We start from the raw sequence: 17,998 nt of genomic DNA, 5'->3' as shown, positions 1-17,998 counted from the left end.
CTTATATCCAAGTTTTATGCTTGATCTGATGTTTAATTGATTATCGAGTCAATACTGGGTTTTAATATCTGAATCACATTGAAGGTTGGGTATGCTGCTGGTTTTACACCTAATCCAACCTATAAAGAAGTTTGTACAGGGTCCACAGGACACAATGAAGTTGTGCGAGTAGTTTATGACACAAACAAGACCAATTATGCAAGTCTATTACAGGTGAGTATCATTCATTGTTCTATGTTTCCTTAGATACATCACTAAGGTAGATTGGAGTTAAAATTTGAAATATTTTAGGTCTTTTGGGAAAATCACAACCCCACTCAAGGGATGCGTCAAGGGAATGACACAGGAACTCAGTACAGATCTGGGATTTACTATTACGACGAGGAACAAAAAAGACTGGCAGAAGCCTCCCGAGACATGTATCAGAAGAAACTGGATGATAAAGGACTCGGGAAGATAACTACAGAGATCATTCCCGCCCCAGAGTTTTATTATGCTGAGGACTACCACCAGCAGTATTTACACAAGAATCCCAACGGCTATTGTGGACTTGGGGGTACAGGGGTCTCGTGTCCTGTGGGGTTATTCTCTAAAGGGAAGAGTGAATTATAATTAACCATTTGTCTTTCCTTGTTATTTTTACATTTTTAAGGTTTTGATTTGTTATTATTACCATACAATGTTTCATTGAAACAAGACTTTTTAATGCACATTTTTCCATGATAAAGAGTTTGAAATGATGTAATTGTTTTTTCATGCAGTTGTTAATGCTAGTATCAGTGGTATGATATAATAGTACCAGAAGTCTCTTGATTAACTTGATTTATATCAACTAATAAACAACATATTAAACACTTATTGTGTGTAAAATCATGAAATAAGTTTAACATGGACATTAATTATACCCCCGCTCCGAAGGAGAGGGGGTATACTGTTTTACCCTTGTGTGTCTGTCCGTCCGTCCGTCTGTCTGTCTGTCCGTAACAAAAATTTCTGTCGCATTTATCTCAGCAACTATTTATCGCAGATGCTTGAAATTTTAACACAGTGTTTGTTAAGGCATGCCATATCGTGGGATATATTTTTGTACCAATCAGACGTCAACTTCCTGTTAAATGACGACTTTGCTTATTTTTTAACCAAAATTTTCAAACAAATTTTCGTCAAAGATTTCTCAGCAACTATTTATTGCAGATGCTTGAAATTTTAACACAGTGTTTGTTAAGGCATGCAATATCGTGGGATATATTTTGTACCAATCAGACGTCAACTTCCTGTTAAATGACGACTTTGCTTATTTTTTAGCCAAAATTTTCAAACAAATTTTCGTCAAAGATTTCTCAGCAACTGTTTATTGCAGATGCTTGAAATTTTTACACAGTATTTGTATAGGCATACCATATTGTGGGATATATTTTTGTACCAATCAGACGTCAACTTCCTGTTAAATGACGACTTTGTTTATTTTTAGCAAAACTTTTCAAACAAATTTCCGTCAAAGAATTCTCAGCAACTGTTTATCGCAGATGCTTGAAATTTTTACACAGTGTTTTTTAAGGCATGCCATATCGTGGGATGTATTTTTGTACCAATCAGACGTCAACTTCCTGTTAAATGACGACTTTGTTTATTTTTTGCCAAAATTTTCAAACAAATTTCCGTCAAAGAATTCTCAGCAACTATTTATTGCAGATGCTTGAAATTTTAACACACTATTTGTTTAGGCATGCCATATTGTGGGATATATTTTTGTACCAATCGGACGTCAACTTCCTGTTAAATGACGACTTTGCTTATTTTTTAACCAAATTTTCAAACAAATTTTCGTCAAAGATTTCTCAGCAACTATTTATTGCAGATGCTTGAAATTTTAACACAATATTTGTATAGGCATGCCATATCGTGGGATATATTTCTGTACCAATCGGGTGTCAACTTCCTGTTAAATGACGACTTTGTTTATTTTTTGCCAAAATTTTCAAACAAATTTTCGTCAAAGATTTCTCAGCAGCTATTTATCGGAGATGCTTGAAATTTTTACACAGTGTTTGTTTAGGCATGCTATATTGTGGGATATATTTCTGTACCAATCGGATGCCAGCTTTCTGTTAAATGTCGACTTTGCTTATTTTGCATATTCACATCAGAGCGGGGGTATCACTAGTGAGCATTGGCTCACAGATATCTTGTTTATACATGTATGTCAAGCTAGTTTGCTTCCTACGTAAGTTCTTAACCATTGCAGTAAATGAAATAAGGTATCAATTCAACATTCTGTTATCTTATCAGTCGAATATGCAATGCATAATTATGAGAGTACATGTTGTCGCCACTCCACGCTGACCCGTGGCTGGTACTGGTGGACCTAATTTTAGGAAAATGTCACCAATGCAATTCTTGTATTTATGGATTTCCGTATATAAATTGATTTTTGATTTCATATCCACATATGTTGCAGCATAACTATTTGAGTCGGGTGGAACCTTATATTTGCCATCAAAATAATATGAGTAATGTAATAAAAAATGCTAACAAATCGCAGGTTACTTTTTGATTATATTTAGATAGATAACTTATGTAATGACTGAAAATTATTTAGAGAAAGTAACATGACGTTTGATGTTCAAACCTTAGCGGAAACGTTGCAAAAGACGCATAACAGCTTTCAATCGATAGATCAATCGATCAATTTATCCATCAAATTTCTGCTGTTGTAAAAGCTTATATTAAAGATATTTAATTTAATTAAACAGCTATGCAGCGATGACTTCAAATTTCAATGTCCTTGTATTAGTAATCTTATCATAAACTACGCCACTCTTGCCTCGTTCGTACAGCCATTACAAAAAATGATTGCTACGGTCTTGTTTGGTCTGTGTTTTATTCTAGGTAAGAAACGCTTGTAATAAGATTCAATTTAGATTTTTTAAACCCAACATGTATCGTTTAGTCATTGCAGTCTAATTTGGGCAGAGTGTACTAGCTGTGATGCGTTAATCTGCATTTGAGGAAGTTCACCGTTTTGTCAATACCCAACACTACTTTTTGCCAACTGTGGAACAATATTTATAAATTACTGTTTATCCGGGTCTTCTTAATATATTTATTTACAATATGATATCCCACGCAAGCGCGGGAATTAACACTTTACACCTCAATATAACATAAACAAGGCACATATAATGTCATAGAGAATGTGTGCAGAGGAAAGTATTATAAATGTAGCCTTTGTTCTTACAAATGTCAACTTTTGCTTCAGTTTTATTAAAATTTGGAGCTTCAATGATTGTAACAGTACTTGAATTCATGATTGAAAGTGTCAATCGCATTTGAAAAATTCATTTACCGGATAAGGTCATTTATTGTGTGCCACGGAAGATATTCGTTGCTCGTTGTTTTCCCCTGGTATTTTATTGGGCGTGATTCCTTTGCTTTCTTTACATGTTGACACTATCAATTATTTATTCATTTTGTTATTTAGTCCTTGGATACAGTAGTGTATATTTTTATAGTGTTCAAAATCACAGATATGCCTGTTTGTTGATTCACTTAAACTGTTTCCGTCGTTGAGACTTGTTGACCAACGCAGATTCATTCATCGTTTGTTTTGTCTCAGGAGCTTCCATTGTAATTGCTCTTCTTGATTTTATTGGGAATGCGACACTCCTGTACTTTGTTAACCACGTACCACTGAAAGATGTGCTGAACTGCCTAGCTAGCTCTTTTATTTTAGTTTTCCTTTGGTCATGTTGTAAATTTTGAATTTACTGGGTGGGTGTAAATACAATATTTATAACATAACAACTAGTTGTCATGTTATAAATTTTGTATTTACACGCACCCAGTAAATTCAAAATTTACAACATGACACTTTACATTAACTGTATCTACAACATTACAAAATTACAACACGTATATACGTTTTACACTTTTTTTTTTCGTCAGCTGATGTTGTTATTGCACATGATACAACAATCTGCACTGAGTCTCAATGTAAGTGAAATATTTAACATCAAAGCACAGAAAGGAAAGAACGAAACTGTTTCGTTTATAGTTGCTTCAAACACTTGTACCATCAATTATGTGTAAACATTGGCTAATTCTTTACAAGGTATAACATGTCATCACTGCAGTCGTGATTCTTGTCCGCCAAGGACGAAACTTACATGCTACACAATCGTGAAGAGAGGTGGGGGCGGCGCCAATGGTAATCACAACGGAGACTCTAACTGCGCATGTCAACCGGAAGACTACTGTGATGGATTCTATTCATGTCACAATTGGCCTTGTCCCGACTCTGGTAACTGCATAAATGCACATTTGTCTTATCGACATCCTTGTCTTCATGAATTTTTATTAGTGTACAACTTTAACAATCGAATCCGAAAAAAATATTTCCATCATAATATATGCATATTGATTATCCACTTCAAAATTGAAGTATTTGGTCACTTCCTTCTCATCCCTTTCTCCGATTGTTATCCTTGTTAAAGTGAAGGGTCAATTATAAACTTAACTAACTTTTTTTTTCACAAAATATGGATCTTACCAAACACAAAGAGGATCAAGAGCATATTGGTAGGCCAATCAAATTAAAAAAAAACCGAGAATTTTACATCTGTTTGCATGTGTTCTAGATTTGCGGAAGTTTGTGAATTGTAAGATCTTCCAGGTACAAGGGATATAAAATAATAGCAGAAGTTTAATTAATTTCAACTTTCCACAAACCCAGTAAACGTCTTAAAGCAACATCGAGGGGGATATAACTAGAAGGCATTACACTTTTTTATGCGATTAAAGATTAATTAATCCGATCACAAACGACTGTAATTAGAAATGTCTACGATTCCAACCCTCAATGTGTTTCAAATCTTTGCAGACAAACATGTATCAGTGACAATAATTGCATTACAATACAATGATATTGTAAAAACAAATTCCTTGACCTACAGGGTTCATCCCACAGTGTAATATATGGAACCATACATGTACCTGTGTCCATCGAGACGAAACTTGTTCCGGAAGAGATGTCAGCACCTGTAAAATTACAAATTGCCATTCGCAGGAAAAACTATATTGCGACCATGGGATTTGTTCTTGCAAGTCGCTCAATTACTGCAACCAAGACAACTCTGACTGTGCAAACCTTTCCTGCAATGCAGACTTAGGAGAATCTCCATTCTGTAACGTCACGCGATGTCAATGCGCAGTCGTCGTGGACACATGTCAAGGAAGTGACACCAGTACGTGTCGACATCTAAACTGCAACGGGCAGTTCATGCACCAGATCTGTAACAATGGAGTGTGTCAATGTCAGCTGAATCCGTGTGAATTCCTTTGGTGTAATTTTTTTCTCCTTCTTACATAAAAATCCACAGTTTTGGATTTAGATTTTCTCTTGTATGTTTACCAGCATGTAGTTCGGTGGTTGAATGCACAGAGACAAACACAGCGATGCAGATCGGAACCATTACATTAGAATGCAAATCTCAATACGGCCTCTTTACAGACTGCGAAAACGGAAGGTGTCAGTGTTTTCAGGTATTGGGTTTGTATTGTTTTCAAACTGTTTCACCCTTTTGATTTTTAACTTTGAATTTAAACAATTTTGGCGTTTTTGAAACTTAAATCAATTTCACTCAAATAGAATATTTCATCGACGACGACTGCACCAACTACAACAACAACAACAACAACAACAGTAAGTACCGCACCACAACAAACAACAGCAAGTACCGCACCACAACAAACAACAACAAGTACCGCACCACAACAAACAACAACAAGTACCGCACCACAACAAACAACAACAAGTACCGCACCACAACAAACAACAACAAGTACCGCACCACAACAAACAACGACAACAACAAGAGATATCATTTCACCACAACAAACGTGTATGTTAATGCATTTTTTTAATTGGGTTAACATTTTTCTAGTACAAATTAAACCGTCGAAGAAACTCTGACGATAAAACGATCACTTAATCATCAGAAGGCCACATAAATCCATCCCTTCCCCCCTCTCCTGCCCCCGAAAAAAATAACAATGCGTAGTAGTTTCCTCTTATATTATTGTTGGTTATGTGCACATATCCGATGGGCGTGGCCACTATGACCACGCCCAGTTATACGGAAGTGCACTTGCCTGTATACAATATGGTGCCAATTTGCTGGTCCTTACATTACACTTTGTACCCCATGTATTTCTGTTAATATGAATTACTATCCCCAAAAATGGATAAACATTATTCTTTAGAAACTTTTTTTAAAAATTCTTGTAAATGTTTTGACTGTTCATTTCGGCATTTGTTCTCTTTTCCACATTTTTCATTTTCCGACTTCAAGAACCGAAACTTGCTTCAAAGAATTCAACTTATAAGTATCTAAAATTATATTTAATTGATGATGGTACAGGTATTGTAGTTACTCTTTTAAAAATCCTGTTTCATACTCAGTATCAATAACACATCTGTTTGGAAAATTGATTGAAAAACATTAAACAATATACAATGAATTCAAATCAATCCAACAAAAGCAAAAAAAAAAAAAATCAATCAAACAGAAAAAAACCAAAACAACATAAAAAACAAAAAATGATAAATGTATGGCGCAAAACCATTAAGCACTACTCACTATATATAGAAAACAAGTTATAATTCGAACGCGTTTTTATCATGTGATTGAGATTTATATAAAATCGTTTAATACATAATACACAGAGTACCCGTATTTCTCCTTACAAGTGTTTCTCAATACATGGAGTGCGAAAACTTAGTTTGAGTTAGTTATTCGAGTTTGATAAGGGCAATTTGGATTTAGAGGAAATTCATACAGCAGATAGTATCATGGACGTATCAGAAAATGACTGAATTGATTTCGTTTATATTTGAATTTTAAAAAGATGTGGGTTAAGTATAGATAACCCACACTTTAAACAAAAAAAAAGCAAGCCGAACTATGGTACAAACGTTTGACGTTTGCAAAAGATTGAAAGTTGTTTGTTATTACAAATCAAGTTTTTTTAAAGACAAGGAGGCGTGTTCACCCCAAAAAATTATCAGTGAATGGACCTATATAAGATTTTAACAGGATATCAATCAGACTTTCGTTGTCCGTCATGTTCTTATTTGTCTGATGGTAACTATATGTATTTCAGCTTCTGTAACCATCGATCCTTCCACGCCTGCTGAAGTACTTACAGTACAACCTATAACCAATGCACCCATTGATCCTAATGGTACTGGTAAAGTGTAGCTGCAGGTCTATGGCTCCCGGTCTGTAAAAATTCGGACGGACGGCCTGGGAGCTACAGTGCCACCCATTGAAAAAATTGTGTATTTATTGCGCACATGTGTGCATGCGCTAGTTTTGGACTGATTCGCCTTATTTATACGCAAATTCAGGAAAAATAATAGTTACCATTAAATTCTTCATACAATTTACTACTGATATCGTATGTTAACCTGCCTCCAGATGATATTTTTGAAACACCATCACAAGACCCGTAAAGTGAAATGGTGCAGTTTGTTTACATGTGAAAATGGCGACTCTCGGTCTCGATGTAAATTTAACTTACTTGATTTTCCGAGGTCGGTACCGTGTTCCAGAGAAAGTCTGAGGCAAGAAAGGAGACAATATCAGTTATATACTGTAGTAAATTGCATTAAAAATTTAATGGTGCTAATTGTTTTCACTGAATTTGCGTATAAATAAGGTTAATCAGTCCAAAACTAGCGCACGTTTTTGTGCGCAATAAATACACAATTTTTTTATCGGGTGCAAGGTGCACCACTGTACATAGCTCCCAGGTCGTCTATCCGAATTTTTTCGGACCGGGAGCTACAGATCTAGATCTGCAGCTAGGTAAAGTAAGTAAAGTAATCATTATGATATAGTTAATATATAACATGATTATGTTAAAAAATAATAATAATACATGAATGCATGTTTTGATGCAAAATAAACACCAACAGTATTTTTAGCTGTAGATCTGAAGCACTACGGGAAAATCGGTTTGACATTCCGAAGAACTAAAGTTCCTCGCACAAAAAAATGAAAAGGCACTAGTTTTTGACTGATTGACCGTAGAGCTACAGCTTTGCGGCTATTGTATTTTGTGTACTTTTGTGTACTTACTTCATAATTATTATACATGTAATAACTGCAGAATGTCCCTATGGGTTGCATTACAAACGTTAACTTAGTGGGGTTTTTATTTCAACATACATGTGAAAGGCTATGATGGTAATTAACAATGTACATTACCCAAAAAAAGCTTCATTTGAAAATATTTACATTCGGTGTATAATTCCCCTTATGTTTGCATCGGAAACCTGCGACGTTCAATTTTTCTATGAATACACAAATATAAACGTCTTCGATTTCAAGTGTTTTGAGCATATTTATTTTTGTAAGATTAAATGAAACGTTCAATCTTACATAACCAATCTGATAATCTACTTCTTAATAAAAACAGATTTTTTTCTACAAAGTTTATGGCACTCTATTTTTAGTTGCGGAAGCGAACTAAATAAAATTTAATATGGCTGTTCCATGTATGTTTCAAATCCCGACTGAGAGCGTACATAATGGGTTTACAGCGACGATAACATATATTTCTTGAAAATAGACATCAGTATCAATATAAATTTAAGCATTGAATGCTTATATAATTGGATGTCGTTGGTCCTGTAACACACCAAGCGGTGCAGACAAATTTTCATACCGCGCTATCGCGCTGTATTCAATTTGTCTGCGCCGCTTGGTGTGTTACAGGACCGCTTACATCCAAAATAAGGACTCATTGGACACTTAATCGACTCTGAACCTCTTTCAGCCGTTGCCTGTGCCTCCAGGATGGACTGTAATCAACAGAACACCCATGCTAAGTTTTTGACCTTCGCCATGCCGTGTCCTGTAGATCACATTGACTGTGTTGACAACAAATGCTTCTGTAGCGTAGACAAGGTCAAGTTTAGGTTTATAGTTGGTTCATCGACAAGTTCCTAAATTTTTAAAATACTCCTTTAAATGATAAGAATTCAATTATTTGAATGCCTCTGTTAATTTGAAGGGGTACTGAAAGAAGAGTATAGACAATTTATTTAAAAACATCTTAACCTTTGCGCTGCTGTATTGTTATCATATAAAAAGAGCAATATCTGCTGAAATGTTTTAGATACTAGATCATGTTGAGGACTTCAAATCTGCAACAATGTAGGAAACTTTTCAAGGTTGTAGAGCAAAGTCTTTCTTGTTCTTTTTTGCAAGGTGTTCATTCTTTCATTAAGAAGTGCTGCCATGTTTAGTTTACTTATTGCAGTAAACACGTTTAAATCTTTTTAAATTAGCAACAGCTTTATTCAAAGTAGTGAATCAGAGGAAAATTGATTTGAATATGATACAAAGAGTAACAAATATTAATATCATTATCAGAAAATTTTCATTTCATTAGACAAATCTCACCTGGTGATTGACATAATAAAGGAAAATATTCACACTCATCATTAATGGAATCTTTTATTACTTCACTGTTAAAAGTCATAGATCAATAATTTTAAGATAGCAACTTCTTTTGGGGCGTCTCAAAAAATATTTCCAAGGTTATATACAAAACGGTCAAGGTCACCACAACGAATTAAAATCCTATACAACATTTTCAACGTTAGGTGAGTTTATGTTGACTAGTTAATCAATTCCATGTAAATTTCTAAAATGCTGTGCTTCCGGTTTCTTGAAAATGTTGTTGATATGGCATACTTGTATATTTACAGATTTCATCAGAATTTCTCGTTTTGAAGGGCAAATATGTTATAAAATGATCAGTTTGAATAAACATATTCTATAAAACATTATATGATAGAAAATGTTTTCTGAAAAGTAGCTTATAAGATACATTTGGGTTTATTATTTTAGATAACTACAACAACTCCTAAACCTACAACCACCACCATCACCACCCCTGGTAAGTTATATTTAGGTTATAAGGCGTCATTTCTGGTCCCAAGAAAATCGATAAACGACAATCAAATAATTTTCTATTATCCACTCTTATCATAAGTTGTATGAAAAGAAATCAGGGAATACCGATATGAATGTGTTGCTTGCTTTTCCTTATTGCTAGTGTAATTAGGATTTTAGTATATATGATTTTCAAATGTTTGACATGAACAAAATATTAAATCTTTGCATGTATTTATTATATAATTAAAACTCCTGCCACAAACTAAAAGGTGACATATACCTTCCAAAAAATTTTTTTCAATAATTTCATACAAGCTCGATCAATTTCCTGTCACCAGTGTGGGGATCCAGATGCGAATCTACCGTGTGACTTGCGAACTGTTTACATGGGTCAGTCATCCCAATGCAGTACTGGCAGTTATTGTATGACCGATGTCGTCCAAGGCTCTGATGATAGTGTCGCCATCTACAAAAGGTACAGCTATTGTCTCTATATCTCTATCTCTTAAAACTGTATATGATCTTAGAAAGTGTAAAAATACTTCAAATGTCAGCGTTACCGTGTAGATGTGTTGACGAGTTGACGACAAAAGGTTCAACTATGACTCTATATTTCTCATCTGTATAATTATATGATCATAGAAAGTTTAAAGATAATTACGGAGGTTGGAACCCGAAATCCGAGTAATGTCAGTCATCCGAAAAACATTTCACTAAAAAGATGGGGACTTAAGAGGGCTTGATGGTTGTGACTATTTTTACACTGTATTGATCTCCTTTAAAAGGAGAGCTCTATAAGTATATAGGAAAATGCCTAAAGAAGAAGAGCGTGCAATGCCTGTCAAATCCCCTGCACCAAGGATATTTAAACAAATTATGTAAATCTCATAAAAAGAAATCTTACATTTTATGGTGTACATCAGCACATGTATATATGTAGTGCAGAACTGCATTACCTGATCATTAACATACATACATCTATACTTTATACTTTTCTCCTTAGTGTTATGTCAAGTTTGAAGTTTTTGTGAAAATCACGAATTTTGACCCATCATGGGTCCAGACTTCACTTTGATAAACCGATAATTAAAAAGATAAAAACCAATTCATAACATAAATTTGCAATTTAGCACAATAAATGGTCAAAATTTGGGCATTAAAGGTCGCGTTGCTTACTTTGGAAACCTGTCTCTTGTGAAAACAAAATGAAAGCACGTTATTGACATCTATCGTAAAATTGATTGTATTAGCCTTATCCATACAAGTTAAAAATAAATGGAAGCAAAATTTGAGCAAGTTTTTTTAACTGCTCAAAGTGGGGGATATGTAACGACTTATACGCCCCAGTCCTTTAAAATGTTAAATATATAATCTTTTTCTTTACTTAATAATTGTTTATAGTTAAATACATCATATCTAAAAATCTAAGGAAGATCTGAAGACTAATTTTTTAATCATCCAGCCACCTTAAAATGTTCATTTATTTCATTTGTGACCCATGTCACGTGTCATTTTTAAGAATATGGGTCTCAAAATGAAATGATCGTTTTCCTGAGATTATCGCTAAAATTTTGCATTTGAAGAAATCAAACATAAACTGTACTTACAAAATGTTGGAGTAATCAAATTATAACACAAAAAATATATATTAGTAATGCCATCTTTCCAAAACTTTGCAGACAAATAGACATAAATCTAATGTTTCATGTAAAAGTAAAAAAAAAAAGTAGGTGGTACATTTCAAAAATTTGAGATATGGCATGAAATAAGCTAGTTATAGGCAAAAATTGGTATTCATTTTTTTTTTTTTGACACTTAAGAGATATAAGCTAAATACGCCAAAAATATATCGATAGAAATATTAACAAATTGTTCAAATATGATTTTGGAACATGAAGAAGATATTGTAATGAACAAACTATGTAGAAGTTAGGTCTGCAGTGAAAAGGAGGACGCTTAGTAACAGTTCTTTAAACTGCATAGTTTAACTACCGAGCCCCCCTCCTTGTTTTGCAAAGTTTGACATAACCATAACCAAAAACCTTTTCTTTCAATTTGCTTCCGGCGCCACTGGGACGAGTTGACGTTTTGTAACCATGGTCACTAGTGAATGAAATTTTATGTCGATGTACTAGTAACTGTTGAGGTGTGTGAATGAGTTGATATTTCGTAACCACGGTAACTAGTGGATAAAACTGTAAAGGTATTTACTTCTGATGTCGATGTAACTGTTTAGGTGTGTGGACGAGTTGACGTGTCGTAACGAGTGGCTGACCCTGTCGTCTGACCAGGACCGCTGTGTTCGGTACGCAGAGGGCGCTGTACCGGGACAGTACAAGTGTCATTACTGCTGTACTGTTGACGGATGCAACTCAAAAGTAGTTCCAGAGGCCAAATATTTATACAGTACTTTTACCATTGAAATCTAATAAAAAATCAATGGGATAAGTTCTTTTGGGTTTTTTTTTACTTAATGCATAATAGATATGTATGATGGAAGTAATGTATGCAGGAATTAAGTCTTACAGTCCAAGCAAAGATGAATCACTTGTCTAGCCTTGCTCCAAAGCTCATTTAATGGTAGTTTCGGAAAGGGGGGGCTGTTGTTGATGTTGTTTGTTTATTGTTTTTGTTTTTTCTAATATGTATAATTCTATGATTTTAAGAGGGTAATAAGAGATGGGGATTATGTCATCAAAGAATTCAAGAAGATGGAATAAAAAAAATTCCTATTCTATAACTAATTATACCGATCCAAAACCCGTCAAATTAACAGAAACTATATTTCAGTGAATACTAAATCCAATGGAATAAAATGTCTTACCGAATTTTAGCTCACCGAGACGAAGGCTAGGGGAACTTATTTTATACCCTTGGCGTCGGCGTTTTTTTGTTTTTGTTTTGTTGCAGGTCCTGTATCTAAGTTATTACTTGTCTTAACCTCACCAAACTTGCAAGGATGATGCATTTGGACCTACTTATGAATTTGAAAGACTTGGATGCTGAATCTGGGCCACGAATTTCAGATGCCCGGTGGAGATTAAGGTTTTTTGGAGCAGGTTAAAGTTTTTGGTGCAGGTGAACTTTGATAACAATTTCTAAGTTACTACTGGTCCTAACTTCATCAAACTTGCATGGATGGTGCATCTTATGATACTGATGCAACAGACAGGCTTGAATGTTGAATCTGAGCCATAGGTTTCGGATGCTGGAGGAGGTTAAGGTTTTTAGAGCTGTTTAAAGTTTTTGGGGCAGTTGCCCTCTGATGAATATCTTTTAGTTTTTAGCTCACCTGAACCGAAGGTTCAAGTGAGCTTTTCTGATCACCCGTTGTCCGTCGTCCGTCTGTCCGTCCGTCCGTCCATCTGTCTGTCCGTCCGTCTGTAAACTTTTCACATTTTCAACTTCTTCTCAAAAACCACTGGGCCAAATTTAACCAAATTTGGTACAAAGCATCCTTATGGAAAGGGGGTTATAAATTGTTAAAATAAAGGGCACAGCCCTTTTCAAAAGGGAGATAATTGCGAAACAGTAAGTTTAGGGTGCATGTCTTTAAAAATCTTCTTCTCAAGAACCACGGCACCAGAAATGCCAATATTTACACAAAAGCTTGTATATATAGTGAAGATTCTAAATTGTAAAAATCGTGACCCTCGGACCAAAACTGGGGCCCCAGGCGGGGTTCAAAGTTTAACATAGAAATACATAGGAAAATGTTTAAAAAATCTTCTTCTCAAGAACCACTGCACCAGATATGCCAATATTTACACAAAAGCTTGTATACATAGTGAAGATTCTAAATTGTAAAAATGGTGACCCTCGGACCAAAACTGGGGCCCAAGGCGGGGTTCAAAGTTTAACATAGAACAACATATGGAAAATGTTTAAAAAATGTTCTTCTCAAGAACCACTGCACCAGAAATGCCAATATTTACACAAAAACTTGTATATATAGTGAAGATTCTAAATTGTAAGAATGGTGACCCTCGGACCAAAACTGGGGCCCCAGGCGGGGTTCAAAGTTTAACATAGAAATACATAGGAAAATTTTTAAAAAATCTTCTTCTCAAGAACCACTGCACCAGAAATGCCAATATTTACACAAAAGCTTGTATACATAGTGAAGATTTTAAATTGTAAAAATCGTGACCCTCGGACCAAAACTGGGGCCCCAGGCGGGGTTCAAAGTTTAACATAGAAATACATAGGAAAATGTTTAAAAATCTTCTTCTCAAGAACCACTACACCAGAAATGCCAATATTCACACAAAAGCTTGTATATATAGTGAAGATTTTAAATTGTAAAAATCGTGCCCCTCGGACCAAGACTGGGGCCCCAGGCGGGGTTCAAAGTTTAACATAGAAATACCTTAGGAAAATGTTTAAAAAATCTTCTTCTCAAGAACCACTGCACCAGAAATGCCAATATTTACACAAAAGCTTGTATGTATAATGAAGATTCTAAATTGTAGAAATCGTGACCCTCGGACAGAGACTGGGGCCCCAGGCGGGGTTCAAAGTTTAACATAGAACTACATATGAAAAATGTTTAAAAAATTTTCTTCTCAAGAACCACTTCACCAAAAATGCCAATACATACACAAAAGGTTGTATACATAGTGAAGATTGTAAAAATCGTGACCCCCGAACAAAAAGTGGGGCCCCAGTAGGGGTTTAGATTTTAACATATGTAGGAAAATGTTTTAAAATCTTCTTCTCAAGAACTATAGTGCAACTGTTTGGGATATTACTATGCATACATGTACATCCTTAAATAATGTAGATTAAAAAAATTGTAACTCCCGGACAATTGATGGGCACCAAGAGGGGTTCAAAATTTAAACATTTTAAAAAACATACAGGAAAAGTTTAAAAATTTTCTTCTCAAGAACTACAATGTTTTAGTTTGTGGAATTTCTATGCATGCATCCTTCGCTTATGTAGATTCCTAATTGGTCAAATCGTGACCCCCGGACCAATACTGGGGCCCCAAGATGGGGTCAAAATTTATTAAAGAAATATAAAGGTAACATGTTAAAAAATCTTCTTCTCGAGAACTACAATGCTTCAATTTGTGAGATTACTATCATGCATACAACCTTGGATAATGAAGGTTCGACAGTTTTAAAATAGTGACCCCTGGACTAATACTAGAGGCCCAAGATGGGTTTAAAGTTAAATGTAGAAGTACCGGTATAGAAGGAAAATGTTTAAAAATCTTCTTTTCGAGAACTACAATGCATCAATTTGTCAGATAACTACGTCAGCACCCTCAAATAGTGTAGATTCGAAATTATAAAAGCCGTGATCTCAATCTAATACTGGGGCCCCAAGAGGTGTTCAAAGTTTAGCATAGAAATATAGAGGGAAAATGTTGAAAAATCTTTTTCTAGGGAACTATAATGCTTCAGCTTGTGAGATAACTAGGCAAGCATCCTTAAATAATGTAGATTCCAAATAATTAAAACTTTAGCACTGGACTAATACTGTGGCCCCAAGAGGGGTTCAAAGTTTAACATAGAAAGATATATTGAAAATGTTTTTAAAAAGTTTTTCTCGAGAACTATAATGCTACAGTTTGTGAGATTACTATGCAAGGATCCTAAAATTGTGTAAACTCTAATGTAGTGGAACCAAGAGTTATCTTTCTTGTGTTCTGTACAGTCTAAGAGTTATTCCTCTTGAAGTGGAACTCTGCTATGTTCAGTTTTTCAGGTTGTGTACGTGCGGTCCCACCGCAGTGCTTCACATTTTCATTCCTATGTTACTATTTATGTTGTTCAAGCCAACCATAAACCTCGGACCATAACTGGGTCCCCAGAAAGGGGTTCAATGTTTAAAATAGAAAAAGCATATGCTACGAAATGCAATGTTACAAGGAACTGCTGTTCAGGTGAGCGATGTGGCCCATGGGCCTCTTGTTACTGGTCCTTACTTCACCAAACGTGCATGAATGGCGCGTCTTATGATATTGATGCACCTGACAGGCTTGAATGCCGAATCTGAGCCATAGGTTTTCGATGCTGAATGAGGTTATGGTTTTTAGAGCTTGTTAAAGTTTTTGGAGCAGGTATACTAAACTGATTACAAACTGTTTGAAATGACTCTGCTAATTGTGCACAATGCGATGTGTTTCTACTACTGGCAAAAAGAAAGTCTTCTAGATAATGAATTATATTTGGATTGTTACAGTTTTTAGCTCACCTGAGCTGAAAGCTCAAGTGGGCTACTCTGATCACATTTCGTTTGTCGTCCGTCTGTCTGACCGTCTGTCTGTCTGTCCGTCTGTCTGTATTTTAACATATTCATCATATTCTCAAGAACAACAGGGCCAAATTCAACCAAACTTGGCATAAGGACATTAAAAATTGTGAAAACTAAGGACCATTCCCTTTAGCCAAGGGAGATAATTAGAAATTACTGTATTGAAAGTTTTCGAGAAATTTTCAAAAATCTTCTACTCACGAACCACGAGGCAATGAAAGCTGAAACTTTTGTGAAAGCATCCTCAGGTAATGTAGATTTAAAGTTGTGAAAATCATGATCCTCGGGGGTTGGGTGGGGCCAAAATGGGGGTCAAATTTTTCCATATGAATATATAAAGTAAATCTTTAAAAATCTTCTTCTCAGACACCATTATGCCAGGAAAGCTGAAACTTAAGTAGAAGCATTCTCAAGTAGTGTAGATTGAAAGTTGTGAAAATCATGACCCCTGGGGGTAGGATGGGGCCACAATGGAGGGGGGGGGGGCGAATTTTTACATAAGAATATAAAGAGTAAATCTTTAAAAATCATTTTCTCAGAAACCATTTTACCAGGAAATCTGAAAATTGTATGGAAGCATTTTCAGGTAGTGAAAATTCTAAGTTGTGAAAAATATGGGGGTAAGGTAGGGCCACATTGGGTGTCAAGTCTTTACATAGGAATATGTAGAGTAAATCTTTAAAAATCTTCTTCTCAGAAAGCAATCATCCAGGAAAGCTGAAACTTGTGTGGAAGCATCCTCGGGTAGTGTAGATTCAAAGTTATGAAAATCATGACCGTCGGGTTTTGCCATAATGGGGGGGGGGGGGGGGTGGCGACTTTTTACGTTGTAATATATAGAGTAAATCTTTAAAAGTCTTCTTCTCAAGAACCATTTGGGCAGGAAAGTTGAAATTTGTTTGGAAACATCGTCAGGTATTGAGATTTCAAGTTTATTTAAATCATGATTCCCGGGGGTAGGATGGGGTCACAAAGGGGAGGGGGGAGACAATTTTTTTTTACAAAGGAATATATAGAGAAATATCTTTAAATCTTATGCCTAGAAAAATTTTTACTTTAGTGAAAGCACCTTCAGATAGTGTAGACTCAAATTTGTTCAAATCACAATCTTTAGGAGTAGTGTGGGGCCACATTGGGGATTTAGTTGTACAAAGGAAAACATTTAATTATTCACAAAAACTGAAATGTTATAATATATGCGTTTACTTATATGCAAGCATTTTTATGTATTGCTGATTCTTTGAAATTGTTTAAACTTTGGCCCCTGGTCGATTATTGGACCTCACAAGGGGTTCAGAGTTTGATGTAGGTTTATATCCTGTATATAAACAATTGTTTAAAGTCTTTTGAGAACTGCAATGCTGAATGTGATATGACTATACAATCATCCTGTTAGAAAAGGGACTTGATTATAAATATAAGAATATCCAGAGGAAACAGATATTTGTGTATAGGATCTACATGTATTATACCACACTGTCGAGATATTTTTTATTATGACTCTATGAAGCTGATTTTATCATGCTTAGTGTTGCTTAGGTGAGCGATGTGGCCCATGGTCCTCTTGTTTGGTAATGCCCAGTGTAAAAAGGAAGAGAACTTTTCTAATGTTGAGCAAGCTGTGGAGCACCCAAACACTTGTCAATATAAAATTTACCTTGTATACACATACCCAGTAGACAAAAATCTGAAGGATGAATGGGCAATTAACGGAAAGCGCTTGACAAGTCCATTTTACATAACAATGTGGCTTTACCTAGAGAACT

General features: G+C 35.2%; 2 protein-coding genes across 9 annotated transcripts in view; both read left to right on the top strand.

Moving 5' to 3' along the window:
* Positions 1-2,270, top strand: part of LOC105332995 (peptide methionine sulfoxide reductase MsrA) — a 52,871-nt gene extending 50,601 nt beyond the window's left edge. For all 8 annotated transcript variants that reach the window (XM_066083883.1, XM_011435766.4, XM_066083880.1 and 5 more), the window contains exons 5-6: positions 85-213; positions 292-2,270. In XM_066083883.1, the coding sequence (XP_065939955.1) occupies positions 85-213; positions 292-612 (450 nt within the window). In that variant the 3' untranslated portion in view covers positions 613-2,270. The remainder of the gene's footprint in view (positions 1-84; positions 214-291) is intronic.
* Positions 2,271-4,187: 1,917 nt separating this feature from the next.
* LOC109619325 (salivary glue protein Sgs-3) lies at positions 4,188-12,404 on the top strand. The gene is made up of 9 exons (XM_066083878.1): positions 4,188-4,300; positions 4,953-5,327; positions 5,414-5,541; positions 5,648-5,900; positions 7,162-7,242; positions 8,842-8,972; positions 9,921-9,969; positions 10,284-10,443; positions 12,205-12,404. The coding sequence occupies exons 2-9, from the start codon at positions 5,279-5,281 to the stop codon at positions 12,395-12,397; spliced, it is 1,044 nt and encodes a 347-aa protein (XP_065939950.1). The 5' UTR covers positions 4,188-4,300; positions 4,953-5,278; the 3' UTR covers positions 12,398-12,404.
* Positions 12,405-17,998: the final 5,594 nt, after the last annotated feature.

The sequence above is a fragment of the Magallana gigas genome, chromosome 5 (genome assembly GCF_963853765.1).
Source record: "Magallana gigas chromosome 5, xbMagGiga1.1, whole genome shotgun sequence".
NCBI lineage: Eukaryota > Metazoa > Mollusca > Bivalvia > Ostreida > Ostreidae > Magallana > Magallana gigas.
This window is presented reverse-complemented; position numbering and strand designations above follow the sequence as displayed.

Bases quoted from the DNA above. Each gene is read 5' to 3' on its own strand.
- LOC109619325 (XM_066083878.1), top strand. From the start codon at position 5,279: ATGCACCAGATCTGTAACAATGGAGTGTGTCAATGTCAGCTGAATCCG. The intron at 7,243-8,841 runs GTACTGGTAAAG...AACCTCTTTCAG, and splicing joins TGCACCCATTGATCCTAATG to CCGTTGCCTGTGCCTCCAGG. The intron at 10,444-12,204 runs GTACAGCTATTG...GTAACTGTTTAG, and splicing joins AGTGTCGCCATCTACAAAAG to GTGTGTGGACGAGTTGACGT.